The 24,065-nt window shown below is 46.9% G+C and overlaps 2 protein-coding genes across 2 annotated transcripts; both read right to left on the reverse strand.

The window, feature by feature from the left end:
* Positions 1 to 3,365: 3,365 nt before the first annotated feature.
* SLC25A5 (solute carrier family 25 member 5) lies at positions 3,366 to 5,392 on the reverse strand. Its single transcript, XM_063170639.1, has 4 exons — positions 5,212 to 5,392; positions 4,613 to 5,099; positions 4,357 to 4,497; positions 3,366 to 3,760 (listed from the first exon to the last, which is right to left on the reverse strand). Exons 1-4 carry the CDS (start codon positions 5,320 to 5,322, stop codon positions 3,603 to 3,605), a joined length of 897 nt encoding a protein of 298 aa, XP_063026709.1. The 5' UTR covers positions 5,323 to 5,392; the 3' UTR covers positions 3,366 to 3,602.
* Positions 5,393 to 7,403: 2,011 nt separating this feature from the next.
* Positions 7,404 to 23,133, reverse strand: SLC25A43 (solute carrier family 25 member 43). The gene is made up of 5 exons (XM_063170640.1): positions 22,862 to 23,133; positions 20,161 to 20,402; positions 19,079 to 19,251; positions 9,544 to 9,678; positions 7,404 to 8,490 (listed from the first exon to the last, which is right to left on the reverse strand). Exons 1-5 carry the CDS (start codon positions 23,131 to 23,133, stop codon positions 8,287 to 8,289), a joined length of 1,026 nt encoding a protein of 341 aa, XP_063026710.1. The 3' UTR covers positions 7,404 to 8,286.
* Between the last annotated feature and the right edge of the window lie 932 nt (positions 23,134 to 24,065).

Consider the following 24,065-nt stretch of genomic DNA (forward strand, 5'->3'; position numbering starts at 1 on the left):
CTCCCTGGGCTGTTGCATTGATAAATGCACACTGATAAATACACACAATGTGTATGACAAAGTGATCAGCTTGGGAGCAGCACTAACTGATCAGCCTGAATCTCAGTCTCAGCTTTTGCTGGTGCTATCCTAAAGAGGCCACGGGGCTTTGCCACATCCAGGCATTTTAAAAGTATAAAATTATGGGCTTGTTTAAAAGGCTCCAGGCCTGGGCTCCAACGATGGAATGGAAGCCTTGTAACTCCCTGCTGAGGGATCCTTATGACCCTGGCTGGCCACAGCACCCTGGGGTTTTGGGTAGATTTCAAGGCACAAGTGGCCAATCTCTCTTTTGTTGTCAGCCAGAAAAACTCCATCCCCTCGCCAGCAGCCAGTGCTGTAACTCCTGTCAATCCCAGCAGGATCAGAAAGCAACAACCAGCAAAGCACTGGAGGGATGACACCTCCCAGAACCTCCCTGGGGCTGCCAGTCTTGCTGTGGGGTCTTGGCAGGTCCTGAGGACTCCTTGTTCCCAAACCACCCCCAGCAGCTGGGTATGGCTGCAGGGTGTGCAGGGCTGGGGCTGTGTCCTGGCAGGCATGTGAGCACAGCTCTGTCCCCACAGCCAGGCCCCCGTGCAGTGCTTTGGGCAGCTGATGGGGCCACCCTGCAGGGCTGGGCAGTGGCAGGAACAATCCCACTGGGAATGGCTGATTTTACCCTGCAGGACAAAGCCTCTTGCCCTGCCCCTCTGCACCAGACCCTGCCAGCCATGCAGGCAGCACATGAAGGATGCTGGGGCAAGGGTGACAAGGGTGACAATGACACAGAGGCAGGGGCACTCCTGGCACCATCCAAAGCCCAGAGACACAGCCTGGAGTGACCCAATGACTGCTGAAGGGGACAGTGGAGTGGGTGAGCTGGCACTCTGGTCTTTTACAAATCAAGTCCTCAGGGTGGGATGTTCTTCACTGCAAGACTCAGCACACAGGCAAGCACAGCCCAGTGTGCACACTGAGCCATCCCAGCCATCCCACACCAGTCACCAGCTGCCCCAGGCACTGACAAGTGTGTCACACGATCCCCTGCACAGCCCTGCTGCGTCAACACCTCCTAAGCCTGGATTTATGGCTGCTGGGCCAGGGCTGAGGCAGAGGCAGCACTACAGGCATTCACCATCCCTGTTCACCTGCAAAGGAGCTGCTGCACCAGGCTGGACACAGCTCCTGTGCAGGAAATCACACGGTGTGGGATTGCTCAGCCCTTCCCACAGGAGAATCACATTTAAAAGGAAAATCCACCCCATCCTTGTCATTCTTGGGGCAGCACAGCCCAGCGGACAAAATGCAGTGTTGGAGGGACTGCACTCAGCTTGCTGCCTTGCCACTGGTGGGCCCCAGTCCTTTTCTCATGCCTCAGTTTCCCCACAAGAACAAAGCCCTTAATCCCTGTACAGTGTGCTCCTGTGGCAGGCAACAGCAGCAGCTGAACCCCCAGCCTGGTCCCCGGACAAAGCTGCTCCCCCCAGGAGGGGCAGTTCAAAGCCCAGAAGGCCTACCAGGCTGTAGTACCCAACAGTGGAGTGCAGGAAAACCCCTTGTGGGCTCTGCCCTGCATCTCCCACCTGCCAGAGCTAAAAAAGCTGTGAAACACATTCTTGTTTCCTGAATCCCCAAAGCACTCAATAGGGCAGGTAGCTAAAACCCATTTCACTCAGTGCCAGCCCTGCACCCCAAGTCCAGTGCACAATCTGTAGGTCTTAGGGATGGCCCAGCTCAGCTCCTTTGCAGCCTGGAACAAGAGCCCAGCTCAGTGCCTCAGTCACCCACCACTGTGTGCAGGAAGAAATTATGAACCTACCTTACTGTGCCAATGGCCTGGCCATGCAACCCCTGTGGAGGAAAGGACAGGAAAGGATGCCCCATGCTCAGCATTTCAGAACAGCCCTTGAAATCCAGGAGAGCTTAGCAGCAGGAGGCTGAAAGCCCTTACTTAACAAGCTGGCACTTGTACAACAGGAGAGGGCTCCCTGTAAAGCTGCCCTGTGGCACAGTCCCCTGCCAAGCTGCTGCCTGTGCCCAGCACTGCCCACTGCTGTGGCATTGCTCCCATCTCACCTGTACAGCCTGTTTCATTTCCACAGCGGGCACTGGGGGATCTCACTCTGCAGCAACAGGGGCACTTGAAACCATCAGCAAGGACAGTGGCTCAGCTGGGAGGCACAGGACTGGCTCCCATCAGGAAGGCCCCTGTCCTCTCACAGGGACCCTGGCAAGCCAAGCCCACCAGCAGCAGGAAGGTGCTGTGCTCTCATGCCTGGCTGCCCTGCTCAGATTCCAGCAATAAAACCAACTCTTGCTCTTTGCAACACAAGTCTTGTTTAGCTGCCTTGGGCAGTGGCTGAGATTGGTTTCAGTGATTGAAATCAACTGCTTTGAGCAGGCCTGGGCAGCCACAAAGGACCAAAGGCATGGGGGAAGTGAGGAGACTCACTGATCTGAAGGGCAGAAGACCAGGAGAGCATCCTCTGACCACTCCAGATCCCCAGGCAGAAACCAGGCAGCTTTGCTGGAGTGACCCACAGACCTACAGTGATATCTGGGTAAAGGCCACACCACACATCTTCCCCCAACTCGCAGTTTTCACCAAACTGTTCCAGCAGCATAAAGGAATTTCCCCCTTCCCCTGGAAATTTGAACCTGAAGTTCCAGGGGTAGGGAATGAGCCTGGGAATGCACCTCCCTGCCTAGCAAGCACAGCTGGTACAGAAGCTGTCTCTGCTCAGCTGCTGCACCCCCACAGCACAGCACAGCACTCTCTGGGAGAGCAAGGCTAGCCAGGGAAGCTGCAGAACAGCAGCAATTACCTGCCCTTGTGTCCTCTGCATGCCCAGTTAGGGAGCTCAGTTTCTAAGGCAGAGAACATGCCAAGCTCTGCTCCTCCAGGAGCAGGAAACACCCCCTGAGACATTCTTCCACCTCCCAGACATTCAGTGCCATAGGGAGTGCTGTGCTTTACAGACAGTTTAGGCACTTGGCACCATCAAAATCAGGTTTCATGAGCTCCAAGGAGCAGACAGGCCAGAGGCAGGACTGTGGCACACACTCAGTCCATCAGCTCTGGTTAGTGGAGGCTCAGGGAGGTCAGCTGGGTGAGCCCTTCAGAGCTGCCAGTCCCATTCCAGCCTACACCACTGGCTTCCCCTGGGGAGGAAACACTACCCAGCTCCCCTGGCAGCCTGCACTGTGTTTACCTGCCAGCACTCAGCAGGTACCAAGGCTTGCAGGATGAAGGTAGCTCATCTTCCTCCTTCTCTACAACTGCTGAGCCTCCCAACCCCCTCATACTTCAGCTGCTGTAAGAACAAACATGAGATGAGAAAAACTGGTTTCAGATTTTTATTTCTCTGCACTTTTTAAGCAGGAGTGACTGAAATAGAAACCATCATGAGTCCCATCAGGGGGAATAGTTTGATAAAGACAGGGCAAGCAGTCACCCCTGCCCCTTGCCAACCTGTACAAACATTAGCTGCCACTGTTTAGTAACTAGATGGTTTTCAAACAAGTCCATGAACAGTCATAGACTACATAGAACAACATGCCAGTTCACAACAGGAAACAACTTATGTATACTTCTTGATTTCATCATACAGGACTAAGACAAAAGCACCACCCATTCCTCGGAGTACGTTTGACCATGCACCTTTGAAAAAGGCCTTGGAGCCCTCATCCCGGGCAATCTTCCGCCAGCAGTCAAGAGTGCCAGAGTACATTATGTCAGCTGCAGGAGACAGACAGCTTCAGGAACTGGGTGCCCACCATCCCCAACATCCAAGTCAGAAACAACCTCATCTATCTACTGGCTTTAGAACCTCAAGTGCATCCCATCTCTTGGCTGACTTTCTGCAATACTAGCACATCAGAGAATGAGACTGCCCAGGAGAGATGGTGCTGCTGTGCTGCATTGTCTCTGGGAGACACTGCAAGGACCAGTTCAAGCAGAAGACAGCAACTCCTTGCTTTGACAGCAACACTCCAAACCCAAAAGCTATTGCACAGCTGGCCAGGCTGTGCCTGCTATGGAGGCTGTCTTTTCTTGTCCCAGAGACACTGGCTTGCAACACCCAAGGGCAAGTTCAGCTGTTCCTACCTACTGACATATACCTGACTTGTGCATGCCACCTTACAGGTGTGCTGCACAACCCATTTGTGCCCCTTCCTGTCACCTGCTTCTGCAGCCCCTCCTACACCCCTTACAAGAGATGTGGATATCTACACAGGCTGATGAAAGCAAAGCTATCTGCCTTCCTCTCAGCTCCACCACCAGCTATGGACTCAGGGATGCCCAGTAACTCTTACACAGAAGGAGTTACTCACCTCCTTTCCGGCCAGACTGCATCATCATGCGACGACGAACCGTGTCAAAAGGATAGGAGACCAAACCGGCCACAGCAGTGACGGTCTGAGCAATCATCCAGCTGATAACAATGTGGGTGTTCTTTGGGTCTGGAAGCATGCCTGCAGGAGAGAGGCTTTGATGAGAACGGCAGGTAAGCCACCAGCACTACCGAAATGCACTTCAGGCCTGCCGCAGCCCAGCATGTCCGTTTTTGTGCCGTTTGGGTCAACCTACCCTTGGCGGTGTCGTAGATGCCGAAGTAGGCGGCTCTGTAGATGATGATACCCTGGACAGAGACACTGAAGCCCTGGTACAGGCCCCGAAGGCCATCTGAGCGGAAGACTTTGACCAGGCAGTCACCGAGCCCACTGAACTCCCGGTCGGCCCCGGCTTTACCCACATCCGCTGCCAGGCGGGTTCGGGCAAAGTCAAGGGGGTACACGAAGCACAGGGAGGTGGCGCCGGCGGCACCCCCGGATGCCAGGTTACCGGCGAAGTACCGCCAGAACTGGGTTCGCTTGTCCACGCCGCCCAGGAAGATCTCCTTGTACTTATCCTTGAAAGCGAAGTTGAGGGCCTGGGTGGGGAAGTACCGGATCACATTGGCCAGGTTGCCGCGCCAAAAGGAGAGGATGCCCTGCTCCCGCGGGATGCGCACCACGCAGTCGATGATGCCCTTGTACTGCTTGTCGGCGGCGATCTGCTTGCTGGCGTGCTGCACCTGCAGGGGCCGAGACGCCGCCGTCAGCGCCGCTCCCCGCGAGCCCCCGGCCCACCGCCGCCCCCCCTCTCCTTGCGGCGACCTCGGCACGGCCCCGGCCGCCGGCGCTCACCTGCAGCAGCAGCTTGACCCTCTCGATGGGGGCGACGGCGGTCTTGGAGATGGCGGCCGCCACCCCGCCGGCGAGGAAATCCTTGGCGAAGGACACGGCCGCATCGGTCATGGCGGGAGCGGCGCGAGCGGGAGGCGATGCCGGGCGAAGGAGGCGGGAGGCGGCGCTGAGGGGGCGCCGCGATGGCCGTTAATATAGGGGCTGGGCGCGAGCGTGGGCGGGGCGCGCGTCCCGCTCGCCCATTGGCTGCGCCGGGGGGCGTGGCCGCCGCAGGGGGACGGGGCTGCCGTTGGAACTGGTGGGGGGCACATGGCCGCGGTGAGGGGAGCGGGAGCGCAGCGCGGGCAGCCCGGCATGGGGCACACCGGCACGGGAAATCCCGGGATGGAGCACTACGGGACAGGACATCCCGGGATGGAGGATCCCGGGATAAAGCACGCCGGGACGCGGCATCACGGCATGGAGGATCCCACCAGCACCGCGGGCAGGACACGGATGCGGCCCCGGCCCGGTCACACCGCCTGTCCCTATCTGTACCCCGGGCACAGCACATGGCGGTGACGGGGCCATCCCGATGCCATGGCGAGAGCAGCCGGGCTCAGCACAGCTGGAGCGGGGCGGGCTCTGGGGCTGCCTCATGCACGGCCACGCTGAGGCCCCGTCTCTGTCCCCGCAGCCGAGAGCCCGCTGTCAGCCCTCGGGATGCTGCCACCTGCACACAGCGTGACAGTGACCGAGCTCCCTGTGCAGCCCCATTGCCGAAGCTCAGCTGAGATGCTCGGCACAGCCCGGCGGTACCACCCGCCCCCAGCACACAGCGGCAGCCAAACCTCACTCGAGCACAACTTCACCTGTCCGAGAGTTTAGCCCTGCTATTGACCGGTTCTTCATGGTCATACACCATTGCACATGCTAGTGATCCACTGATGAAGGTGACAGTGACATGTTAAATATTTTAGTGCTGCCTTTTGGGGATTTATCACGTGTATTTGTGATTACAAAGGACAGGCTTGGTTGATAAAAGGTTAGTTAGTGCCTGATAGGAGTGCACGACAACACAAAGGTGGTAGCAGCACATCAGAAACAAGTTAGAGATAACTTTTTGACTCACTTGACTCTTACAAGGTTTGAAGAGTTGATGAGACATTCACATATACCCATTCAATATTTAAAATCTATTTAGAAATACAGTGTTAGTAAAAAACATACAGGTATGCCTGGACAAGGCAAGAGATCCTTTCCTCCCCAACATGCTTACAATTCCATCTCCACATCCATACAAGTCCAGTAAGTCTCAGTATTATTACCTGTACTGTGCCCATGGGAAAAGTGAGGCACAGGGAAATAAACATGATCACTAGGCAGGTTGATTAGAACCAAAAGCACTTACAGCCTTAGTGTGATGCATGAACCACCAGATCTGCTCTCTACCATCCTAATGTTTTGCTTTCTATGCCTGCATTTCTTCAATGAGAAAAAAATCAGTATGAACCTCCACTGCAGCAGAACAGACAAAGCCCATTAAGAGAGACACTGCAAGACTTCAGCTGTAAGATACATCAACAGTCAGTTCTAGGTGCAAGTCAGGCCTTGCAGTTATCCCAAATCTTTCTGCAAGTTTCTCTCCATAGTTACAGGCTGTTCCTACATGGATTTGCCAATGCCTCATCCTGCTGTGACACGTTCTAACCAAGCACTTTCTGAGATTTATTTATTTTCACCCATCAGGGATTACAAACAGTGCAAAAACACAGCAGAGGAGCTGTGTAAAGCAGCAAAGGCTGTGCTGAGTCCAGGCTCAGTGTGCACACACCTTTGGAGCTGCTGTGACTCCCATGCTGCCAGGGGCACAGCCAGCTTCCCACATGCACATGGGGTTTGGGTTTTCTCTCAGAAGGCACTGGGATGGGGCTGCTCCATAGCTGAACTTCTACACAGGAACTGGAGCAACACCATGGCTCCTCAGGTATCACATTAACATCAAGGATGATCTTTTGTTGTTCAAAAGCTCCCAAGAGGCCCATCTGTGGCAGTGGCACTGGCAGTACCCTGGTGCTCTTGCAGAGGTTCCTACCACAGCACCTGTGTGCAGCCCCTGGAGCACAGGGTTCAGGGGATCAGTCACAGCTGGTGTGCATGGTGCTATTCTCTGTGCAAGTTCAGGGCAGTATAGCAGGCTTACATCCGTGCACTGGAACTCAAAAGTGGTTTAATAAAAAAATAGAGCTTTAAAAGTAGATAAACAACATGACAGAGTTTGTGGCTCTGACATATCTAACACATTTAAGAACTGCATTTTCCAGAAAATATTTCAGTTAGAGGACTTCAGGAAATTATTTTTCAAAGTGTGAAGTGATTCACATACATGCAGTAACAATGCACGAGAAAGGGAGGAATATTTTTGAGTATGCACTTGAGTTTGCAAGATTGTCATTCCAGTGTATTACAATCCATTTTGCACATTACAGTTCTGTCTTAGCAAAAGCACAGCTGCAGCAGCATACATTCATCTTTATGCTGGAGATTCAGACAAAAATATTATTCTCAAGTACATCTCAAAAACTAAGGAGTGGATTTGGGAGTGTGACTGAACTAATTCTGACTCTCTAGAATGCCATGTCCACACAGTATCACTAAGAAACATGGAGATTTCAGTAGAAATTCTTGCATGTTGCATGTATTTTATTCTGTTTTGTTATTTTTGGCTGACTTGGTATCTCAGATTGTTTGAAGAAAATCCATTTTCTCAATGCTTTTGGAGACAATTTGTATTCCCATCTCTATTCTCTTGCCTTTCTGCACCTGGTTTAATCTCAAATGGCTATTCAGTTTTAAAAAGCACCTAAAACAATGCCATTTCAAGTTCAGTAGTACAGAGTTTTCAAACTAGTTGCATCTTTCCTCTTCAGTATGTGCTTGCCAGACATATTCTTTAAATCCATTCAGCAAATACAATACAGATTTATTTTTTCCTGTCACAGGTGTCTCACTGAAGTCCACTGAAATGTCAGTACCTGTAGCTCAGCACGTCTTTCTTGCAAAGGTGTTCCTGTATCTGCAGTGGACACTCTGATGTCAGTTTTCAAGTGCTGATTTCCTCGGCTCAAAATTTTCCCTTCGGAGGAGCTTTAATTCTCTCAGTTCTTGTGGGTGTAAGCTCTGGTCAACACCAGGTGTTAGCTTGTAATTTAAAGGAGATTGAATATAACCATTTCTGTAGAGACAAACCCGCTTGCAGAATTCAAAGGTGCTAAACATAACACCGAAGTATGGCACAATCTGAGAAAAAAGCAATATAAGAAAAGAAAATTAGACTCACTAGCAGCATCCATAGCTTAGATGTTTTAAAAAAAGGGAACTTCTAGTACTTCAGATCTGATCTAATAATAGATCTTGTCCTCATTTACATAAAATCAGTCTCATCTCAAACTATGCTGGCAGCTGCAATGTGCTAAAAGTAGGAGTTTATTGTTGTTACATAACTAATTGTAGCAATATTGTGAGGAAGAAGGTCTATGCTACCCAAGAGATTACCAGAACTTGTCAAACACCCAAGTACATCCTAAACAATCTCAGCAAATCCTGGCAGGAAATGTGGAATTTATTCCACATACACTGGAGTGACTCCACAATTTTCTTCTTTTGCCCCATGCAGAACCAGCAGCTCCAGGGCCACTGGCTTTGTATCAGCCAAGGTAAGGCAGTCACAGGCAGGCCATCACAATCAATCCTACTGTCACTCAATTAGCACTCATTAGCTGACCTGTAGTACTCTATGTAGGTAATCCTCATCACAGCACTGTAAAACGCATTTATGTAAATTAAATTACCTTCTGTTTAAGCTACCATGCTTTATTTCATGCTTTCAACTCAGCAAAGGCTGCAGTAACTGATACACATGCATTAAACAGCTGGCTGAAAGCACTGCTTTGGACTTCTGGCCAAGTGGCTTACACAAGCACACTTTTTTTACAGCTCACTACAACATGTCAATGACTGGAGCTCAGGTCAGAGGGAGAATTTGTTTAGCTGCTCTAAGTGGATTGCTTGCAATCCCCCATCCACTGCACACCTTGTGTGCTAGGAGCACTCCCTTCTTCAGAGACATTGAAATGAACTTTCAAGTGGTGACACCTAGAAGCCAAGCTTGGATTTGGGGAAATACAACCAAACCAAGTTCCAAGGCTGGTTTATAACCTGTCTTGTCACTCATTCTGTCATCTATAAGCTACTGAGTACAAAGGTATGTCATAAGCTTTCTAGCCCCAACTGCCCAAAACTGTCTTGATTCCCTCAGGATAGTATTTGACTGGGATGAAAGCAAAACCTCACCTTGAGCAGACTGGGTGTGAGTCCTCTCCAAAGTCCAAGCACACCTTTGTGCTTCACAGTCTGCCGGAAGCAGTCAGCCATGCCAGTGAAATGGACATCAACTCCTCCATAGTGGGGAAGCCAAGGGCTCTGGGCCTGTCAAGAGACACCAGAGGGGTTTAGAACAAGCAGAGAAAACCAAAGTAATTCATTATTTTCTCCATCCTGCTATATAAGGAAGAGTCAATGCCAGCTTTCAAAAGACAGATCTGGATTCCTCCCAAAAGTATCTAATTTGCATTAAAATATAAATTAAAAAGGGAAAGAACTCACTCTATGATAGGTATGAGAGTGAACAGTACTTTCACACAGTGCCTCCTTTTGTACCATGTCACTACTGGAAATAAATCCCACCCTTTTGAGGACAAACCATCTGAACCAGAGCCACGTATCCCATTGGCCCCATGCCAGCTGCTCAGGTCCAGGTAGAGACATTTCCCACTCCTGGCAGTGGAACACCATGAGAGGGAAGGTTGGAGCCACACTGCCTTCCTGTAACTCTGATCCAACCAGCTGAGCTGTCTCTGGCTGCTGAGGCTGCTCTGCACTGTGACAAGCAGGAGCTACAGGCTGAGGAGCAGCAGCCCAGCAGAGATGGAAGGATGGAGATTTCATCCAGGCTGTTTGGGCCCTCCAGGGGCTGCAGGTGAGCAGCTGGTGCCCCTGCTCCCACATCCATGTGCTCAGCTGATAAGGACTAGCTAAAGTTACCTGGGCTGAATCCTGCTGGCTGGCAGCTGAACTTCCAACTGCAGTACAGTGTCTGTTCACATGGAACAAGTGTAGTTGGTCATTTTTAACAGCTAAATCCTTTCTTCATTAATCTCCTACTGCGTTAGCACAGACAGGATAACCTGACCTTGAATAATCCCTTCCTCATCCATCTGTGCACATGCAGCCATGGATTTATTTTGCATTGACAAATCAGGGTTTCAATCAAACACATGGCAAGTGACACTTAAGTGTCAGGGGCCCCAGGACACAGACTGATGCCTTGCAAACTGATCATCCTAAGGTAGAAGTTTAATAAAAATGGGGCTTGTACAGTTAATTGATGGATGGATATGGGTATCATGACCCCCACAATGATCTGAAACACCACATAGTGCAGTGATTTTTCACTCCTTCTCTAGACTAGCCTGTAGCTCCTCAGAGCTGCTAAGCCTATGACAAGCCTCATCAACTGACAAGTGGTGGTGAGATTTTCTAGGTGCCTTAGCTATAGCATTTCAAGTACTTGGCAACTGTGATGCTGGAAAGGCAAACAGATCAAAACTCACACTCTACACACATAAGAGAAATTGTTAATCAAATAGTTATGGTCAAATCTACTGTTAAAATTTAAAGACTGAAAAAAAACCCCTGATAATCCCCCCACAAAGGGCATGTCTTATTTGTCTAAAAAAAACATAGATCATAATTTTTTTCTCTTTTTTTAATGCCTGATTGAAATGCATGTGAAATATCTCTTATGGCAGATAACAGGTAAAAACCTTCTGCACAAAGACTTTAATATCTGTACTGCAGAAGATGCTGAGTGCTCAAACTCCAGGAACCAGTTCCATAAGAGTGGTGATATTAGCACCAGCAATGCTTAGAAGAAAACTGAAATGATTAAAGTATCCCTAAAAATGCAACAGCAGTCATAGGAGAACTGGATTCAAAACCCTGTTCTGCTTTCTGGACTGTCAGGTTCCACAAGGTTTTTTTGCTTTTTTTTTTTTTTGTAAATGAAGTTATGAGCAGCCAAGCAGTAAAGAAAGACAGGTTTCTGAAATGTTTCAAGAACACAAGAATGCTATTAACATGTGATTCTCTTCCTTTTTCAGTCCCTTTGTGGTAGGCAGGGCATGGCCTGCCAGAATTTAACTGTGTGACTTTGACTTAATTCCCTTCATTACTGCAAAGGCACAGATCAAAGGTTTGATTACAGGACTCCTGCCTGCAACACCAGAAGAAGTGACAAGCACAGTGCAGGTTTCAGTAACAGTAAACACCTCCAGAAGGCAGTTTAAAAGGAACAGGTAGGTCAAGCCTCTAGATTTCCAGTCTGCCCATAGACACTGACCTTTTAAGAGATTTACTGAAATTATTTATAGTACCATTCCCCATAGACAGAGTTGTTTCTAATATTTCAGTCTGTGGAGTAAAGTATGTGCTGCCAGCCTTTCTGCTTTACAGGAGCTGTATGCTTCTAGGACCCTACACACAGTGATTAAATAACAATTGTTCACAGAGTCTCAGAATCACCTACTGCAAGAGAAAAACTAAAAACTGTGTTGTAGTTAAAATTTCAGTATTTTGGAACATAGCTAAATGAAGTTAAAATGCATTAATAAAAGAATAATGCTGCAAATGTGTTTCATTTGGCACTGTTGTTCATGAAAAAGAGTAGCTGTGGGTTTTGGTGGTTCATCTAAGCATGTCTGCCACACTGCAACCCTCACAGCCACCCTACGGCACCAGAGCCAGAAAATAGAAGGAACAAAACAGACCAAACTGGTTTTTCTATCTCTTTTGCAGAAATCTAGCATGACATACAAATCAAACAGCTAATCTCATCCCCAAAAGGTCAGGTGTGTGACAGAGAATTTAATGCACCTCAAAGCAGCTGGAATTCCTTTCTTTTGACACCCCTTGACACTAAGGTTTCCAGACAGCAGCCCATTCTATTTAGAAGATTTCCTTCCTCCCAGCTGCAGCTGTCACACACTGCAGAGAGCTGGGACACAGCTCCCTGTGCTGGTAACAGGGAGCCAAGGTGTTACTCACAGTAGTAGCAGGGCTAAGTTGCTTCTCTTTTTACCTCTGATGGACAGTGGGCTCTCTAAATGATTAAATCACATCAAATGCAGACTTGCCTCCACCTGATCTCTCTCACAAACACAATATTTTTATATCCAGAGCCCACCAAGTTGATTCTGTCACTGCAACACATCCACAGAGGTAGCACTGTTCTACTGCTACACTCTAAACCCAAGAGAGACATGTACAAAAAATGCCAACTACCTGCATGCAATATTCTTTTAAAAGGAACAAAGTATTTAAATAAGGGTGCAGTGTCATGACTGCAGGTGAATTGTCAGAGGTAATTGTTACCTGAAGACTCTTCAGACACCATCTCTCCCATTGTCTGCATTAAGAGGTGACTTCCAGAACAATATAATCCCATTTTGGGAACTGATCTCACAGATCTTTTCAATGACCTCCCTCAGCCCCTCTCTTGTGCAGATAAAAACTTTTCACTTGCTTTTTGGGACATTTTGGTTTGCAATTATTTGTAGTCACGTGTATCAGAGACTATGAATGAATGTATTTAATTCATGTACTTCCCTGTTCATAAAGTTTGTTGGAATATATTTACCTTTACATATATTACTTTACATATATTACTATATAAATATATATATATCTTTACATATTTTACTTTACATATATTTGCTATTTACTTTTGAGTAGGCATTACTTTTGGCACAGAGTATGGAAGATAACTAACAGTGAATAGCTGTCATCAGTGGTGTGCTACCCTGATGGTGGATAGAGTAAAACTGCTTGGTATTTACATATTTTCAGCAGATTCAGGTGTCCTACATTTCTGATTGCTTAAAAAAAAAGTACAGAAAGACACTTTACACACAGCTCAAGAGTTCACACTCTTAATCTGGAAGCTAAAAAAAGAAATCTTTGCAGTCTGGGTTAATAAGGGCACATGCAACAGGCAAGTGCAGCTGTAGTTCAAAGGAAACTGAAGGTCAAGGATTCAAGTTAATACCACTCCAGTCCACAGAAATTTCACTCAAGTGAAGACTGGATGCTTGAAATGTAGTGGATTTCATTCCACTACAATGAAAAAAAATAAAGTGTAAATATGTGTTAATATTTCAGGGGAAAAGGCATCCTCTTGGGCTTAATCAATCCTTCCTCCTAAAGGTCAGCCTTACTCAGCAGTCATTCCCTGTCAGTGCTTTAGTAATGCTGACTTACCCCTGCTTAAAGTCCACCCAAAGGTATTCAGGCACAGAGGAAGGTAAACCATGGCAAGCTATCAGGAAATCAGAGCAGCAGAGCACAGCTGACCTCCAGTGTCCTGCACTCCAGGAACACCTTGTCCCTTCCTCTGTAACCTGAACTGGGAACAAAGCATGCCTTTCTGGGAAGAATGGCACCCAGTCAGCAAAACAGCTTCATGCTTGGCCAAAAGCTTGACTCTTTGCTTTAACTATATATCACTAGGCCTGTTGTACCCTGAGGCTCCACAGTTTGTTGCAGAATTCCTCCTTTGCTGCTGAGCCTGCTTCCTCTGCTTTAACACCTGCTGTGTGAAGAAGTCTTTATACAGAATATATAAGTCTTGTTCCTCAAGGCAGTGCAAACCCCTTGCATGAGCAGCTTCCAAATGCCTCATGATGGTTCAGCTCAAGCCCTACAAATGGGTGAATCATTTTCATGCACATTAACACTGATTTATTTAATGGTGCAAACCCCTAGGCAGATTGGCTTGGTCCCACACTTCACAATGGCAATGCTAGCTCCTGCATCTCCTGCTGCCTATCTAGGAGCTGAGGAGAAAACTATTATTTTTTAAATAATAGTTTAATAAAATAAAAAATTAAAAATTTTTAACAGGACTGGGGCTTTTCATAGGTCATACTTTCATTTGCCTTATGTGGATGAGGTAAGGATTTACACAAAATCAAAATAAATCACCTATAAAAGAATCACAGAATGAACTAGGTTGGAAAAGACCTTTTGAGATCATCAAGTCCAACCTATGATCAAACACCTCCTCATCATCCCATGGCACAAAGTGCCAAGTCCAGTCTTTTTTTAAACATATCCAGGGACAGTGACTCCACCACCTCCCTGGACAGATGACTCCATTGCCCAATCACTCTTTCAGTGAAGAATTTTTTCCTGACATCTAGCCTAAATTTCCTGTGGCAGAGGGGAAAGTTTAACTCAGTCTTAAGATTGTGTCCTGTCATTGTCAGTTGTTACCTGTGAGAAGTGACTGATCTCCATCTGACTACAACCACTTTCAGGGAGTTGTAGAGACTGATAAGGTCACCTCAGAGTCTCTTTTTTCCAGGCTGAGCACCCCCAGCTCCCTCAGTTGTTCCTAACAGCTGTACCTCCAGAGACATTATTGCATTAAGGTTCTGTCTGTAATAGCTGTGTGTGAGCAGCAGCAAACCCAGCCTGTGTCAGGTCCTGTCTGCTGGGTGAGCTTATGGAGTTTCAAAAGGTGGGCTGAGTTAACCCATCTGATCTGCTCCAAGCAGATTAAAGAGCTCTCACTCACACCACACTGATGACAAAGCTGAGGCACTGTAAGGGGCTGGCAGACATGATCAGCTGGCACTATCAAACCTGTTTGGGGGCATGGTGGCCACTTTAGTGTCTGGGGAGACCATTTGGAGAGAATTGCATTCTGCCATCCCTCAGACTTCCTGCACTTCAAACAGGTGCAATGTGTTCTGCTTTTCTTCAGCAGGCCACTGTGCTGCAGTGCAAAGCTAATCTACCTCAAGGTGTTACACAATTATCAGACCACAGCCTCTTGCATGAACAGGTTTAGTCAAGGCAGATCTCACAGTTAAAGCAGCCCAGTCCTGCTTCCAATTCTTGATCTACAATTTCTTCCTCTTATCCAGTTTTCCTACTAACACTGTTCAGTGTTCCAACTTGACAGACAGTCAGTCCTCATGGTTTTCTCCTGTGGAAGTCTGGGGATCCAAGAAAAATACTTCTGAGATTCAGATTCATAAAAGCTGATCTAGGCTGTTCCAGAAGGCAAAGTCTACATTATGCTCCATAACCTTTTTCAGGCATTGTCTCGACCATTTGCCAGACCAAATACTTCCCTAAGCAGCAGAGCAGCATTCTGCAAAAACTTCAGAAAGTGGTATAAAATATCTTTGTAACAACATCAATGAAACAAAAAAAATTGCAGGTAGCTCAAAGTATTCAGATATAGTAAAAAAGGAAAGAAGGGATTGTGTAGAAACATTACTGGTGCTTCCTTAGACCCAGACTCATTCAAAATAAAATTTCCCTGCTAAAGGCAGAAAAAAAACCTTCAAAAACTGAAAAAGAAAAAAGTGTTCTTGTATGCAAGTCTGCAGGGTAAAAAGGGCAGTACTTGAATATGGCTTAGAAACTGATTGTGAGGTAAGGAGAGAAAGCCAAGAATAACAGAAGTCAGAATGATATAAAGATCAGTAAGATTTTGTTCAGAAACTGAAACACCATAAAACTAAGCCAGGAAAACACTTACTATAGAACACAACCCTCTCTTTCATTAATCCCCTCCTACAGATGCACAACAAAAGCCACATTTCCATGCTGAAACATGCATACAGTACCTCTGAATTCTCTAACATGCCAATCAGGAGCAAAGTGAAAAAGGGAAGACAAAGGAATAAAATTAGGATAAGCACAATACAGAGGACTCAAATATTCAGTAAGACTCACTCATATTAATTAACATTTCTTTTAAGAAAAACATTCAAGTATATATAGCAAACACAGCATTTTTTTTTTTTAATAAACTTGATAACAGCAAAGGTGGAAGAAGCCATGGTTACAGAACAGATCTGACATCATAAAGCATCACCAAAACACAATCCTTCCTCAGAAGAGCTGAGGAAGCAGGAGCTGGCAGTCAGCTCCTACTCCCACAGCTGCCAGTGACAGAAGCAGCCAACGTCAGAAGTGTAGGATTCAGATATGTAAAGTAAGAAAGGAGGAATCAAAATTATTACAATGGAGATCAAAACTAGCACCTTATCCTTATGAATTCTCCCATAGCAGAATTCATTTCCTGGTCTATGCAAACAATTCAAACATTGTCCAGATCAGGAGGTGAATGGAGCTAACTCTTCTAAGATTGCCTAGCACATCAGGTAAAGATCTGAATGGGATGTCCTGGTCTCCTGCTTGTACTCTACCCCAGAATCAATGCAGAAAACCTTCTCTCCTAGTTTCTCAGTTTTTGAAGCTCCTGAGATTGTCTTACAACTCCCTGGCTCCCCATCACCAGCAGCTTCACTGGAAAAATCTTCTTTAGCAACATAGTCCCTCCATTTGTCAGAATGGTGGAACAAAAGAGAGGGAAAACGAATCTGATAGTGACTTCCACAATGTGCTGGGTTCCTCTTCATACACCATAAACCCAGCATTCACTGCTTCAACAAAAGCCCAGCACTTCTCCATGTGCACTGCAGAGCAAACACAAGGCTCAGAGGTAGCTGAAGGCTTTGGCAGCCCCCTCTTCCTATCAGCCAGAAAGCTGAATCACTAAATAGAGGCTGCTCAGAATAAGATGTCTGAGAAAAACTGATCAAGACAATCTGCTCCCCCATTTTCTACAGAACTCTGAAATGCCTTGATGTTTTTCCTCTTCTTTATTCTCTCCTTTTTAGGAGAGAATAAAAGGTCCATCCCTTTTCATGATACTTTTCCTGGTGCTGCACTAGGCATTTCTCTCTTCTGACCAGCACCCTGCAAACTGCACAGACCAGCAAGCACAAAGCAGAGCTGATCTCTGCAAAGCTGGGCCATACCCTGGTGCTAACTGGAGAACCCAAAATTCTTGGATAACCTTGCAGGAGCTCCAGTGCACTCTTGGTAACAACGTGGGTTGCAATTTCCAACAACAGGTCTCTTTTCTGGAGAACTCTACATGAATTAAGTAATTTCCAGTTCCCAACAAATTACAGGATTTCACACCTAGGGAGCTTGCTCTTTTGAAATATCTTTGTCTTCTCCCATGCCTTCAGAATAAATCACTGAACAGGAGGTGTTTCTCCAAGCTCAGAAAATCACTATTCAGAGCTGCAATGTACTTATGAGGAAGAACCCTCTCTGTTGATGAGCGTTTTGTTTTCACACAAAGTATTTTTAACCTCTCCAAGTCCTACATATTTAGGCAATAAATCCAGTTCCCGTACTGCTGGAAGTGCCGAGCAGATGATGAAGCTCCCCTCAGTGGAAGAGCACGGCCTGGTGGCAGAAAAATGAAACGCGGGCCTGTCCCACTTCACATGCCTGTCACGACACAGCCCGACACAACACACCAGCTACAGCCAAAACCTACTTTTGAACTGATTACAAAAGCTGTTGCATCGACAGAAAATATTAAAAGGGAAACAGCACAGTAAATGCCTTTATTTTCTTTTATTCTTCAGGGCAACAATATTGCTGTGAGCCTAAGGATATAAAGTAAAAGAAGGCTTGTAAGGAGTATTTGCTTTTCTTAGATCCACTGGTATAGCTGGAAAAAACAAGCAAGTTTTCATGCTCAGAATATTTCTGAAATATTTTATAATATACCTGATGAATTTGCTCAGTTTAAACCTAGACTTCTGGACACATTAGCCATGAGCTGGTCTCATAAAAGCCCTTTACTCCTCCTGCTGAGGCTCTCTGCTACAAGATGGAGAGAAGGCAGTGAAGGTTTCTGTGACAGCATCTGCACCCTGAAAAGGGGAACTCGGGCAGCAGGAGAGGGAAATGCAGAGTTTCACTGACCTTTTGCTACCTTGTGACTTGCCAGCCAGGCTACCACATGATGAAGGGGGCAAGCACCTACATAAGGCTGCTACAGTTAGTGACTGTTTTTCTAATAAGATCACAAAAGCTTCCCATAAATCTGCATTCCCAGGAATTAGGCTGAAAACCCAAACTTTTATGCCCCTGCCAGAGAATGACCATATGATGAAAGCTATTCACCGTCTCTCTTCTGGTGAAGTTCTAATGAAAAGTCAACATCAGCAACTGAATTATGTCAGTGAGATGGAAGCTGTGGGATAATGGTTGTTTTGTGGGGTTTGGGTCTTTCTTAGATCACTATTGTTAAAGTTCAGAAGAAAAGATCAGGAAGATATAGTAACTGTTGTTTTGCTGATGCTCCAGGAAAACAGCAGCACCTGCAGCTGGCAAGTCACTTGTTAACCAGAAGAGCCAGAAATAAGAACAAGGATAATGATCCTTCAGACTTTATACTGAGCAAGTTTGTTTTGTGGTGAGGCATAAATGGCAGACACACATGCTCTGAAAATCACATGGACCTCATTCATCCTGCCTACCACCAAGGGGACTGAATTTCTCCAGCTGGCAAACTTTCACCTTGTATTTCACTGAAGGTTTGCCAATTCTGAATTTTGAGAATTTGATGGAAATGCTATGAAAAAGGAAAGAAATAAAGCTACAGAGATGGAGTCTGAGAGCATACACATATCCCATGATAATACTTGAACTCCCATTAAAGGTATAACAACCCATTTGTAGCAATGATTTCCAGAGCTCAAAAACAAAACAACAAACAAATAAAAACCCACTAATGAGCAAAAACCCCAACAAAACCCAAACCAAAGTCTCTGTAGCCTACTGGTAAGGGAAATCAGGTGGCACCCATGATCACCTGGCTAGTCTTGTCCCAAGTTCTTGCACCAAGCACCTACAACAAAGAACTGGTAACATGAATGTTCTGTACCTGCATCTTCCTCTTGACAGTTTCAAAGGGGAAAGACAGTGTCTGTGCCACAGCAGCTGCCACACAGCCATTTACAAAGTTCTGAAGAGGAGTGAAACGAACTATGGGTTCTTGCCAGATTGTGTCCAGATTGATGTAAACAAAGAATGAGCCTGCAGAAAATGGAACAGCACCTAGAAAGCAAACCAGACAGGATTATATCCACACACTGTACACAAAGAGAGGAGAGCTGCCCATCACATAACTAGAGAGATGGGAGGAGCTGCCGCCAGTTTACAGCTCACATTGACAAACCCAATCCAGATTTTGATGAACTTTACTCTTTAGTCCCTGGTTTACCACCAAACACCCATATTGTACCATCTCATGACAGGTCAGGTGTTTCTCCAGGTCCTCTCCTGTGACAAGCTCTTTCCCAGTCCAACCCACCCCTAGCATTTACACAGGTAAACAGAGCTATGTCTTCAGTCAGGCTGATGAGGGATATTTCTCACCTCTTTTGCTTGTTTCATGCTCTCATCAGTTTTATAGTGGGATTATACATTTATTATTATTGTTATTACACATTTTATATAATGTTGTATTGTGAAAACATGAACTCATTTAAATGGCATTTTAAAGGCTATGCAGAGTAAATAGATAATTAAAAATTAATTTCAAGTAAAGAGAGAATATAATTAATCTTCATCATTCACACCTACTATACACTACAGCTCACACTGGTTTCACTGAACAGCTCAGAAGACACTCATACTTGACAGGAGTTAGAAGCATTATGTGTGTGTGTGTGTATAAAAGTGTTTTAAGAGTTTAATGGTGAAAATTGTGCATCCAAACACAATGAGATAATCTATAAAAGAAGGAAAAGAGTATTTTGCTGAACACTTAACCATACATAAAATGGTACACACTTGGTCCTAATTTGAAGTAATAAAGCTGCTGCAAAGGTTATCAGTGTTGCAGTGCCTTGCAAATCTCCAAATCTTCTAAAAGAAAACATTCCTATTTGCTTTTGAAATCAAGTGAGCAAGTGAACACACTGCACAGCTGCAGTGAGGTATTTCACCCCAGTGCTGTTTTACCCAATATTGCTGGTGAGACACCCCGGTAGAGCGCACGGAGCCCCTCCTGGTGATAGATCTGGTAGAAGGCGTGCAGAATCCCTTGGTAGGACGGCTCCAGGCGGTTCTGCACGATGAGCCGCGTTTTCACCACGTCGCTGGGGTACGTCACGGTGGTGGCCACCATCCCAGCCAGGCTGCCTGCCATGATGGCTCTCCAGTGGGAAATGTGGCCCAGCTCATCCATGAAAAGGGTAACAAGTCTAAAGCAAACACATAAAGGAAGTACTGTTAATGACACTATGAAGAAACACATGAAAAATTAAGGCAGATGATTCTTGATGCAAATGTTCTTCTGTCCACAAGCCACTACAGCAGCAGGAACTGAAATTTTGGCATGTGATTCATCCAAGATCTTATTACATGTAACACCACACAAGCATCCACCTACAGGCTGAAAATCTTTCATTTGTATTTCCACATACAGGATGAAAATTACCATGATTCAAAACACATCTGCAAGAAATTATCTGATCATCAGTTAAAGACATTGGTCCAACCTGTCAGTTAAGGTTATCATGTAAGAGGAAATACATAGATAATGACATCACAGGCCTTCTGAGAGCAACTGAACCTTCTTCTGTTACTTATCTTGGGACAGGGAGGTTCCCAGGGACACACCTCTAGAGAAGACCTATGTCCAGGCACTATTATGCTCAGGAGTTTAAGTCTCAATTTGAAAATTTGAAATTGAAGCACAGTTTTAAAAGCTACATACAAGTCATACATTTGTGGTGCATTGAAGGACTTTTCTATGACAGGAAACTCCTACATCAGGGAGTGATGTCCTGGAGGCAGCAAGAAGCAAGTAAAAACACTTCAGAGTTTTAGCTGAGGTAAAGAAATGTTTTATTCTATTTTGGTAGCATTAACTGAAACATCTAAACAGCACATCTACATTTAACCTGCATGGTGTAAAACAAAATAATGTACGAATATTTACAAGTCACTGCTCGCTCAGTCAATGTTTTTTCATTTGAATGTGCATTTTCTACTGCATGACAAATCCCTGCATCTACTTGTCTCGAGCCCTGGGAGTGCCCGGGGCAGAAAGCCCAGGCAAGCAGAAGCAAAAGGGCACAAACCTTTCTTCCTGTGTGTCTTATGCAGTTCCTAAACCCACACAGCCTAATTTTCCTGCGTGTGGACAAATGCTTGGGGAAGGTGGTGGGGTGTCTCCAGGCACATTTTATACATGTATTTTATCACATACCTGATAACATTTACAACTGCCATGGAAAGACAAGAGTGTATGCAGAGTAATTGCTGAGGGAGCTGGCTGTGTTCACTCCTGCTCCTCCTGGGACTGTTTACCTAAGCTGCCCTCTAACATTTATCTTTCTGTGTTTCTTGCCTTTATGTACAACATTATCCCAGTAGAAAAGACTTTCCCAAACCCCCAAATAGCGTGTCAAGGACTAAGAACAGGCACCTTGTATTTAATTTCCTGATAGCCTACTTCCACCCTTAATTCAGAACACCCTGTACAAACTAGACACAAACTTTAGCCTTGCAAAAGGAATACACTGTTTCAAGCTGAACAATGAAGTTATTTTGCTCAAAATCAACTGCTGTATGTTGGTGCAACACTCTGCCTTTTCTGTGACCTTAAAATTACATTTAAGTTATCTTGCTCTTTGTTTGACCACAAAGAGGTCACAAAAAGATTTGTGCATCTATTATGGCACAAAAAAGCTGCCCAGTTTCAGGGTGACTTCATTTGTGGTCTCCTGAAGGGCTTAGGCAGTCATGGGTAGATGACTTGCTGGGACAGATGAGTGACAAACCCAGCAGGTTGGCAGCACCAGCTGGGCTGTGCTGCTGCCCAGAACAGAACAACTCAGCACCCAGCTGGGTGCAAATGTCATGTGCTACCATGAACAGCTGACTGCAATAAAAAAAAAAAAAAAAGATTAAAAAAAAAAGAAGCCCAGCCCCCAGAGTGGCAAAACATTCTGGTGTGTGCAAACAGTCAGGCACTCCCTGCAAAGGTTGAGATATACCGGCAGCGGAAGGGAATCCTAGGAAACAGCACGGCTGGCAGAGCTCCATCAGCACTGCTCCATGTTCATCTGCTGCAGTCCTATCAGCACTCAGTTTAATATCTGTGTATTATCAAAAACAAGGTCCTAAAACAAACAATGCCACATATCAACGTCAAAACCCATCAAATTTGCATAACAACTCCTGCGTGAGAGGGTAAAAATATCTGACTTGCGATTTTGTTATTTTCTTTGATACAGACAACATAAATACTTGAGAGTGTATAAATTAATTAAACATATTGGCTGCAAAGGACAGATGTGACAGCCACACCTGCAGGTTGCACTGTAACTTCATTTCTAAATGAACCGGAGCAAAAGAATTTTAAGAGACCATCAACCCTTCCTCATGTGAAGAATACCTATGATTATAGAGGCAATTGCTGGCATATCACCAGGCCCTAACAATCGCTAGGCGTTGAACAAATTAGGTAAATAAAATTCCAAGCGAGGGTCCGATCTTTGGGCAGAAGGGGCGCACAACCGGCAGAGACACACATCAGACTAAATCCGGCACTCTCCATCCCTCCCTCCCTCCCGCGCTGTTCCGAAGGCCGGCGGGGAGCGCAGGTCCCGGATTCCCCCGGAGCCCCGGAGCCCCGCGCGGGCCGGTCGCTTACCGGCGGGAGGCGGCGAGCTGCAGGGCGCTGTAGGGGCAGAGGCGCAGGCAGGCCGTCAGGTTCCCCTTCCAGAGGGCCCGCACGCCCTCGGTGCGGCACAGGCTGCGCCCGGCGTCGCGCAGCCCCCGCCGGCAGTGCCAGGTGCCCACCTGCGCCAGCACCGTCAGCAGCTCCAGCGGCGCCGTCAGGCTGAGGCTGAGCGCGCCCGCCAGCCCGGCGCAGCCCAGGCGCTGCAGGGCGGTGAGGCGGCCGTCCCGGCGCAGGGTGGCCATGGCCCCGCCGGAGCGGAGCCGAGCGGAGCGCACGGAGCGGCCCGGCCCGGCCCGCCCCGGCGCGGCCCCAGCGGCCACAGCCACAGCGGGGCGGCGCCGCCCGCCTCCGCCGCCGGGGGGCGCTGTGGCGCGGGGCTCCGCGCGGCCCCGTGCGCGCTGCGGAGGCGGAGGGAAAACCCGGAGCGGAACGGAACGGAACGGCCGGAGCGGAGCGGCGCCGGCCGCGGGTGAGCCCGGACGGTGCCCCTGGCCCTGCTCGCACCTGAATTCAGGGATTATTACATTTTGACATTTATGTCGCTGGAAAAAAGCGCCCTCGCAACAGTGACCCAGCTGCACTCAGGACACACCCCTTTCTCCTTACAATTATTGTTTCCACAGGGAGCGAATGCATCCATTTCTCTTTACAATTAAATGTGTTTCCAAGGGAGCGAATGAGGCAACGGCACGACTACACAAAAACACCGAGTTCTCCTCCTGAAGCACTCTGTGTTGATGCTGGAACTGAGTGACTGAGTGATCACCATTAATAAGATTTACGAGGTCAATTAGTTCAGGTTTTCTTGACGTGTTGCCTGAGGGAAAAAAAAGGTACAGGGAGGGGAGAGACGAAAGTGGAAAGGAGAAACAAGCTGAGACCAGAATCTGTGGGGGAAGGAGATAACAGCCAGGAGGGAGGTAGTAGCAGAGATTTGCTCCGAAACAGGATGTTCTGTTTCTTGTAACAAAAAACCCCAAACAAACAAACCAAATCAAACCAAAAAAAAAAAAAAAAAAAAAAAAAAAAAAAAAATCCTCCCCCCCCAAAAAAAAAAAACGCCGCAAACCAACAAAAACAACCAACTGAAAAATTCCAGTCAAGCTGAAAGCAATGTTCAGTATCTTCTTACAGTGCAGCCAACAGAACAGTGTCAGATGACTCAGTCTGCATT

Source organism: Melospiza melodia, chromosome 16, assembly GCF_035770615.1.
Source record: "Melospiza melodia melodia isolate bMelMel2 chromosome 16, bMelMel2.pri, whole genome shotgun sequence".
Lineage (NCBI taxonomy): Eukaryota > Metazoa > Chordata > Aves > Passeriformes > Passerellidae > Melospiza > Melospiza melodia.